The sequence below is a fragment of the Sesamum indicum genome, unplaced genomic scaffold (assembly GCF_000512975.1).
Source record: "Sesamum indicum cultivar Zhongzhi No. 13 unplaced genomic scaffold, S_indicum_v1.0 scaffold00376, whole genome shotgun sequence".
Classification (NCBI taxonomy): Eukaryota; Viridiplantae; Streptophyta; class Magnoliopsida; order Lamiales; family Pedaliaceae; genus Sesamum; species Sesamum indicum.
The window spans coordinates 1-9673 of record NW_011628268.1 but is presented as its reverse complement, the minus strand read 5'-3'; the positions used below and the strand labels follow the sequence as shown (position 1 = coordinate 9673).

The 9673-nt window shown below is 41.7% G+C and overlaps 1 protein-coding gene across 1 annotated transcript; it reads right to left on the bottom strand.

Annotated features, from left to right (window-relative positions):
- Positions 1-6233: 6233 nt before the first annotated feature.
- LOC105180168 lies at positions 6234-6935 on the bottom strand. Its single transcript, XM_011103830.1, has one exon. It carries the CDS (start codon positions 6933-6935, stop codon positions 6234-6236), a length of 702 nt encoding a protein of 233 aa, XP_011102132.1.
- Positions 6936-9673: the final 2738 nt, after the last annotated feature.

Sequence of the window (9673 nt, the reverse complement as noted above, 5' to 3'; positions counted from 1 at the left end):
TTGTGTCCGTTCATCTTCCTCAGCCGCACTTTTTCCAGAAAACCCTAGTTTTTGCTGTACTTCGAAATCCTTCATAATCAGGCCTAAATCCATGTTTTTCCGCATCAAAAATTCATTTTCGTCCTCTGCAATCCTTGGATCGTCTTCCCCCATCGTCTGTTTGGCAGAGCTGGACAGAATCGCTTCATCTTCCATATGTGTCTGTTCGGTTTCCTTGGCGGCGCAAAACCCTAGTTTTTCAGATGATGAAACAGTGTACCCAATCTCTCCTTTTCCGGCCAGAAATCTGCTTTTGCCTTCGCCAATACCATGCGACGAAGGATTGGAGTCTTCCTCTTCCAATCGTTCACTCATCGTCTTCTCGGGTTCTGCCGGAAAAACATGCTGTTCGCCGGAAATATGACTAACTTCTTGCCGGCCATCATCACCTTCCCCCTCCTCGCCGTCGGCCGGAGCCCCCTCCTCATCGCCGGTCGGTGATTTTGTGGCTAGGGCATGTGTGTGTGTGTTTAGTGGTGTACTAGTGTGTGTGACAGAATAGAGAGAATTTTGAGAGTACATCAGCAGTGACATCACAGTCTGCATCAGCAATGACATCACAATCTGCATCATTAGTGACATCACAGTCTGCATCAGCAGTGACATCACAATCTGCATCAGCAGTGACATCACATTCTTCATCAGCAATGACATCAGCAGAACAGTCAGCAACTGCGTCAGCCACTACATCATCAATTACCGGCGCCACATCATCATGCACCCGCTCCACGTCAGCCCTAGCAATCGCCGGTTGGACTTCTGATTTTCTCGCCGGAATCAGTTCGGAAACTGAACCAGCACCCCTGTACAGCTTTTTCGATGCGGAACCACCATCAAAGTCGCCGGAAAGTCGGGTTTTCGCCGGCAGCAAACCCATTTTCAAACCAGAGCAGTTTCCGACCGTTTTTTCTCCATCCCCCGCCGGAATCAGCGTTCTCCATGGCGTGCGTTCGACGATCGGTGGTGCCTTATGTGGTGCTGTTGCCGGAAAACAGCGAGTAAAGGCCTCCTTCCCAAAGTGACGTTTCCACTTCGATTTAAGTTCTTCCAGCACCGTTCTCGATTCACGATCGCCGGCGTCGATAACAGTGTTGGCTAGACGAAGAAACTCCACCATATTGAACACCCCTTCCTGCTGTCCGCCATTGTCGCCGTTCAAGGTTGCGCCATTAAACCCTAGAATAGGGCGGCGCACCTTGTCTCCTTCATTCCCAGCCAAGTTAGAAGCTTTATGAACTGGAATGGTGTCACTACCCTCAGAGATCATCAACTGTTCGTCTGTCATGGCCAAAACGACTGGAGTCGGTTCGTCTTCCTCACGTGTCTGTTCACTATCCGCGACGGCACAAAACCCTAGATCTGAGTCTATCAAATCCGTACTAGAAAGGTCGCCTTTTCCGGCCAAAAACCGTCCATTACCTTCACTAAATCCATGGCAGCAAGTAGGAGAATCAGTTTCGTCTGAAACCGCCTCCGATCGGCCACCCAACAGTCGCGTCTTTTCGATTTCCGCCATGAACACATGTTGCTCGCCGGAACCAGTCGTCGGTCTTCAGTTTCCGGTCGTCCCCCATCACCGTCCTTCTCCTCCTCGTCGGTCGGAGCCCGTCCCTCATCACCGGCGGTGGTTGTGGTTGCTAGGGCAAGTGTATGTGATTTTTGTGGTGTAGTAGTGTGTGAGAGAGAATAGAGAGGATCCATTTTTTAGAGAGAGAATTTTTTGTTGTCTTATACTGTTTTGCACTTTACACACATCCTTCCACGCTACCTTGGCGTATCCCGACGTAGAAGTGCCTTTCCCCTCACTTTATCCTCCACCACCACCACGGTCTTATGTTTCTTTTCTCTCTCCTCGGCGACTGGTGGAGGGGGAAACAAGCTTGTTTCTCTTTTGTACTAACTTGTACTTATTATTATGCTTAGCAAATTTACCAAACAAATGCTTGGGTCTTGCTTGACCAACGTTTGGGTCAAGTTTCGACGAATTCTGAAAACGTTCAAAATTTAGCTGATTTGCACGGTTTTATTAAAGCTAATTTGTTTCCCTTTTATACTAACTTATAGTTATTATTTCGCTTAGGAACTTTAACACACAAATTCTTGGGTCTAGACTTTCGTTTGGGTCAAGTTTCGTCGAATTCTAAGAACGCTTAAAATTTAGCTGTTTTGCACGGTTTATTGAAACAAGCTTGTTTCCCTTTTATACTAACTTGTAGTTATTATTTAGCTTAGAACATTTAACATACAAATTCTTGGGTCTAGACCTACGTCTGAGTCAAGTTTCGTCGAATTCTGAGAATGCTCAAAATTTAGCTGTTTTCCACGATTTTATTAAAATAAGTTTGTTTTATACTAACTTGTAGTTATTATTACGATTAAGAAATTTACAGCACAAATGCTTGGGTCTAGACCAACGTTTGGGTCAATTTTCATCGAAGTCTGAGAACGTTCAAAATTTAGCTGTTTTGCACGGTTTTATTGAAACAAGTTTGTTTCCCTTTTATACTAACTTGAAGTTATTATTACACTTAGCAAATTTGCAACATAAATACTTGGGTCTAGACCAACATTTGGGTCACCTTTCGTCGAATTCTGAGAATATTCAAATATAGCTGTTTTGCACGGTTTTATTAAAACAAGCTTGTTTCCCTTTATATTTACTGGTAGTTATTATTTCGTTTGGGTCAAGTTTGGTCGAATTCTTGTATCTCATGACATCATTCTCGATTGGGCTCAATGGAAAATCTCATGGGTTCTTTTCTGGAGCGAGAGGACTACGACAGGGAGACCCACTTTCTCCTTATCTGTTTGTTCTTGTTATGGAAGCTTTACATCTGGGATTCTTGCAACGAATTGAACCGGACATCCAATTCACTTATCATTGGAAGTGTCAGAGTTGTAAGGTTTTTCAGATGGGATTTGCAGACGACCTCCTCTTATTCTGCAAAGCTGACTTAGACTCCATCAGAGTCTTCAAGGAGGGATTGGACTGGTTTGCAGAGTTGTCGGGCCTTCGGCTGAATGTTCAAAAAAGTCACTTAATCATTTCACATTCGGCTCAAAATTTGAAAAACCAGATGTTGGAGGTTTTGGGCTTTCAGGACGGCCACCTTCCATGAGGTATCTGGGTCTTCCCTTAATCTCGTCCGGGTTGTCCATCTCTGATTGCCAACCGCTTATCTCAAAAATTGATGCATGTATTAATGGATGGGAAGGGATTTCATTATCATATGCTGGGCAGGTACAAATCATCAAATCCGTGCTTTCAGCATTGAGTTTATATTAGGCTTCTACATTCATATTATCTAAGAAAGTCATCAATGAAATCGAGAAGAGGTTGAGGACTTTCCTATGGAAGGGTACAACGTCTAGTGGTTACGCCAAGGTAGCCTGGAAAGATGTGTGTCGACCGATGGATGAGGGGGGACTTGGGTTCAAGGACATCTCCACCTTGAATCGCGCATTAATGAGCAAGAAATTATGTGATGTTATCCAGTGTGACAGGACATCCATATGGGTTCAGTGGCTCTACCAAGACCGATTACGTGATAGATCGATTTGGACTATCCGTGAACATGGAGGTTCTTGGGGATGGCGAAAAATACTCAGGCTTCGTCCTTTCCTTCGCTCTATCGTCGATTACCAGACTGGAAATGCAAATAAATTCTTTGTTTGGCAGGACCCGTGGCATCACTTGGGTCCACTTATCGATCGGTTCCCTCAAGGTCCTCGCCATATTAGACTTGAAGGATCAGCAAAACTTAGTTCGGTGATTTTAGCGGGAGAGACGGACTTTGAATGTTTGGAGATCACACATAACCTACCGCTTATTTTTGGAGGTGAGGATCGGGTGGTGTGGAGATGTGACGAAGGGCAACCTACTACTCAGGCCCTCTACCGATTATTTGATCACTCTGAGCCAAAAGTAGGATGGTCTTCACTACTTTCGGGCTCCTTGAAGATTCCTCTTCATTCGTTCATCTTATGGCTCGCAATCCTTGGCAAACTACCTACCACGACAAATCATGGCTATCTCACCTGGGGGTGTGCATATTGTGCGATGAGGGAGCTACTGAATCTCATCCACATTTATTCTTCCGATGCAGATTTAGTCGTCAGTGCCTTTATGAGATTCGCAGAAGGATTCACTTTCACTAGCCCAATAGAGATTGGGCAACAGATATTGAATGGGCGACACGAAAATGGCGAGGTAAGCACATTATTAATAGCACTTACCGTACAGTACTTGCATCGTGTGTCTACCACATATGGAGGGAGAGGAACTTAAGGAGATTTGAACATACTGAGCGGACCCCGGCCACTTTGAGTATCCTAATCATCGATGACGCCAGGCAGAGGATTCTTAGCGTTGATTTAGCATCGTCAGTCAGTACACGAACATTGTATAGATTATGGCGTATCCCTTGGGTAGAGGGAGAAACCATTTGATGATCACATGTTGTACTATAGAATTACTCTTTATTAATCAAAAGTTAGCTGTTTTGCACGGTTTTATTAAAGCAAGTTTGTTTCCCTTTTATAGTAACTTGTAGTTATTATTACGCTTAGCAAATTTACGACACAAATGCTTGGGTTTAGACCAACGTTTGGGTCAAGTTTCGTCGAATTCTGAGAACGTTCAAAATATCGTTGTTTTGCACTATTTTATTAAAACAAGTTTGTTTCACTTTTATATTTACTTGTAGTTATTATTACACTTAGCAAATGCATAACACAAATACTTGGGTCTAGATCTACGTTTGGGTCAAGTTTCGTCGAATTCTGAGAACGTTAAAAATTTAGTTGTTCTGCACAGTTTTATTTAAGCAAGTTTGTTTCCCTTTAATACTAACTTGTAGTAACTATTACCCTTAGCAAATTTACAATACAAATTCTTTGGTCTAGACCAACGTTTGGGTCAAGTTTCATCGAATTCTGAAAATATTCAAAATTTAACTGTTTTGCACGGTTTTATTAAATCAAGTTTGTTTCCCTTTTATAGTAACTTGTAGTTATTATTTCGCTTAGGAAATTTAACCCACAAATTCTTGGGTCTAGACCTAAGTTTGGGTCAAGTTTTTTTTTTTTTTCGGTAAAGGTAAGTTTCATTAAGTAAATAATAGTACAGTACAACAGTCAAATTTGGTTCAAGTTTCGTCGAATTCTGAGAACGCTCAAAATTTAGCTGTTTTCCACGGTTTTATTAAAACATGTTTGTTTTCCTTTTATAATAACTTGTAGTTATTATTACGCTTAACAAATTTACAACACAAATGCTTAGGTCTAGACCAACGTTTGGGTCAAGTTTCGTCGAATTCTGCGAATGTTCAAATTTTAGCTGTTTTGCACGTTTTTATTAAAACTAGTTTGTTTCCCTTTTATACTAACTTGTAGTTATTATTATGCTTAACAAATTTACAACACATACTTGGGTCTAGACCAACATTTGGGTCAAGTTTCGTCGAATTCTAAGAACGTTCAAAATATAGCTGTTTTGCACGGTTTTATTAAAGCAAGTTTGTTTCCGTTGTATACTAACTTGTAGTTATTATTACGCTTAGAAAATTTATCACACAAATTCTTGGGTCTAGACCTTCGTTTGGGTCACGTTTCGTCGAATTCTAAAATGCTCAAAATTTAGCTGTTTTGCACGAATTATTGAAACAAGCTTGTTTCTCTTTTATACTAACTTGTAGTTATTATTACGCTTATCAAATTTACCACACAATTGCTTGGGTTTGGGTCAAGTTTTTTTTTTCGGTAAAGGTAAGTTTCGTTAAGTAAATAATAGTACAGTACAACAGTCAATTGGCTATCCCTCGACAGACCAAGGGATGCGCTATAGTCTATAAAGAGCACATGTACTAATGGACCTAGGTAGATTGACACTCAAAATCCTCTGTCTAATATCGTCAACAATAAAAGAAGCCAATATCTTTTCTGAATGCTCAATCTGTTGGAACCGTCTCGAGTTTCTTTCCCGCCATATATGGTAAACGAATGACCCAAGTAGCGCTCTATATGCAATATTGATGATATGTTTCCCGCTCCATTTCCTAGTTGCCCATTCCACATCCCTTGCCCATTCTCTATTGGGCCACGTTAATCGAATAATTTGTCGTAGTGCTGAGAGGCATCGTCTACTGAATCGACATCGAAAGAACAAGTGGGAATGTGTCTCGTCTACGTCCCCATCACAAAGAATACACCCTCCAAGGTGTGAACCACGGTTTATCCGTTGTAGGTAATTTTTCCAGAATAGCCATCCATAAGATAAAGGAATGTCGTGGAATCTTCAACGAACCTGAAAGTAGTGAAGTCCATCCTACTTTTGGTCCTGGTGGGCAAAGAAGCCAGTACAGAGCTTGGGCAGTGGGATGCCCATCGGGAAACCGCCAAATGATTCTATCCTCACCACCATGAATCAGGGGTAATGTGTATATAATCTGAACGCATTCCAATTCAGTAATGAGAGGCCAGTGCCATTGGCCGTCAACTATAACCATATGAAGCTTTGTAGATTCATCAAGCCCAAGTAGTCTCGGTCCATGTGGAAATCTAGTAATCAGGGGTCCAAGATGATGCCATAGATCCTTCCAAAGATAGAAGCTTCTCCCATCTCCAATTTGCAGCTCCACCATTGGTTGGATGAGGTTGCGTAGTCGAAGCATCTTTCTCCAAGTCCACGATCCTCCCTTCTCATCAACTGTCCAAATGGAATTATTTCGATGTCGTCCACGCTGTAGCCACTCTACCCAGATAGACGTTCGGTCACATCTAATGACGTCACACAATTTCTTTGTCATTAGAGCTTGGTTGAGTATACCAATATCTTTTATACCCTGTCCCCCTTCCACCATCGGTTTTGCAAACATCTTTCCATGCAACTTTGGCATATCCTGTGTCGGAGGTGCTTTTCCAGAGGAATAGTCGTAGGCGTTTCTCCACTTCCTTAATAACCGCCTTCGGTAATATGAATGCAGAAGCCCAATACAAGCTCAATGCTGAAAGAACTGTTTTTATGATTTGTACCCGACCAGCATATGATAATGACATTCCCTCCCAACCAGCAATACGAGCATCAATTTTAGATAAAAGTGGCTGACAATCAGAGATAGAAAGCCTAGATGAGATTAGAGGTAGGCCCAAGTACCTCATTGGGAGTTGCCCCTCCTGGAAGCCCAAGATCGATAGTAGTTGTTCTTTCCTTTCTTGTGCAGACTGGGAGATAATTAGGTGACTCTTTTGAATATTCAACCGGAGGCCCGACCATTCTGCAAACCTGTCCAGTCCCACCTTTAGGGTTCTAACCAAGTCCTTGTCAGCTTTACAAAAGAGGAGGAGATCATCTGCGAATTCTGAGAACGTTCCAAATTAGCTGATTTGCATGATTTTATTAAAGCAAGTGTGTTTCCCTTTTATACTTACTTATAGTTATTATTTCGCTTAGAAAATTTAACACACAATTTATTTATTTTTTTTTGGGTAAATGTAATTTTCATTAAGTAAAAAATGGTATAGTACAACAAAGTGATCATGAGGTGGTTTCTCCCTCGATAGGCCAAGGGATACGCCATAGTCTATACAAAGCTCGTGTACTAACAGAACTAGCTAATGAAATACTAATGATCTGCTGCCTGACATCATCAACTATCAATAACGCCATGGTGCTCGGAGTCCTCTCAATGTGCTCAAAACGTCTCAGGTTTCTCTCCTTCCAAATGTGGTAAACAGAAGATGCTAGTAGTGCTCGATAAGTTATGATAACGATGTGCTTACCCCTCCATCTGCGAGAAGCCCACTCAATGTCGTTCGCCCAGTCTCTATTGGGCCAATGCAATCGTACCTTTCTCCGAATTGCTGTGAGACACTGTTAGCTAAATCTACACTGGAAGAAAAGGTGTGAATGTGTCTCTATTGCCCCCTCGTTACAAAGTATGCAATCGCCGAAGTGAGATAACCATGGTTTGTCTGTCGTAGGCAGCTTGCCAAGAATAGCAAGCCATAGGATGAATAAGTGACGTGGACCTTAACACACAATTTTCTTGGGTCTGAACCTTCGTTTGCGTTAAGTTTCGTCGAATTCTAAGAACGCTTATAATTTAGCAGTTTTGCACGGTTTATTGAAACAAGCTTGTTTCCCTTTTATACTAACTTGTAGTTATTATTTCGCTTAGGAAATTTAAACACACAAATTCTTGGGTCTACACCTACGTTTGGGTCAAGTTTCGTCGAATTTTGAGAATGCTCAAAATTTAGCTTTTTTGCACGTTTTTATTAAAACTAGTTTGTTTCCCTTTTATACTAACTTGTAGTTATTATTAGGCTTAACAAATTTACAACACATACTTGGGTCTAGACTAACGTTTGGGTCAAGTTTCGTCGAATTTTGAGAATGTTCAAAATTTAGCAGTTTTGCACGGTTTTATTAAATCAAGTTTGTTTTCCTTTTGTACTAACTTGTATACGCTTAGAACATTTACAATACAAATGCTTGGGTCTAGAGCTGCGATTGGGTCAAGTTTCGTCGAATTCTGAGTACGTTCTAAAGTTAGTTGTTTTGCATAGTTTTATTAAAGCAAGTTTGTTTCCCTTTTACACTAACTTGTAGTTGTTATTACGCTTAGCAAATTTACAACACCAATACTTGGATTTAGACCAACGTTTGGATCAAGTTTCGTCGAATTCTGAGAACGTTCAAAATATCGCTGTTTTGTGCTGTTTTATTAAAACAAGTTTGTTTCCCTTTTATACTAACTTGTAAGTATTATTACGCTTAGGAAATTTACCACACAAATTCTTGGGTTTAGACCAATGATTGGGTCAAGTTTCGTCGAATTCTGAAAACGTTCAAAAGTTAGCTGTTTTGCACGGTTTTATTAAAATAAGTTTGTTTCCCTTTTATATTTACTTGTAGTTATTATTTTTTTTTTGGTAAATATAAGTTTCATTAAGTAAAATAAAATAATAGTACAGTACAACAATGTGGTTATCAGCGAATTCACAAAGGAAAAAATGGACCACAAAAATTCTCTCTCTAAAACACACACTAGCACACCATATCAAACACGCACTAATACACTATCCATGCACATGGCCGCCGGAGATGAGGAGGACGAAGGTGACGCTTCAGCCAGTGATGGGGATATCGAAAAAGTGGGAGGCCGACGATTGGTGACCGGCGATGGCGAGGATAGCTACCATAGAAAAACTGGAAAAACCACGCGGCTTTTAGTTCAAACCGCGCCTTTCACCGGCGACTTTCAGGCGAACAAATCGGAACCGATGATTGGGGAGACATCAACATTAATTGCGCATGGGAAAAGAGGAGGCTTGGAGATGGAGAAAGCGGCTGTTTCGGCGCCGCAACTACTAGGGTTTGCCGCGTCCTCGAACGTGGAAAAAGCGGCCGTTTCGGTGCCGCAATTGCTCGGAATTGATGCGCCATTGGACACGGGAAAGGAGGCTGCTTCGGCGTCGAATTTGCTTGGGTTTGATGCGCCATTGGAACCACAAGCGGTTGATGAAACCGAACAGCCGCGGGCACGAGTTTACGCAGAAAACGAACAGTCGCCGGACGAATATGTAACGTCGCCGGTATCTTTGGCGACCGATGCAAATACTACCGGCTTTG

Excerpts from the sequence above, each read along its gene's own strand:
- LOC105180168 (XM_011103830.1), bottom strand. The coding sequence starts at position 6,935 with ATGCCAAAGTTGCATGGAAAGATGTTTGCAAAACCGATGGTGGAAGGG.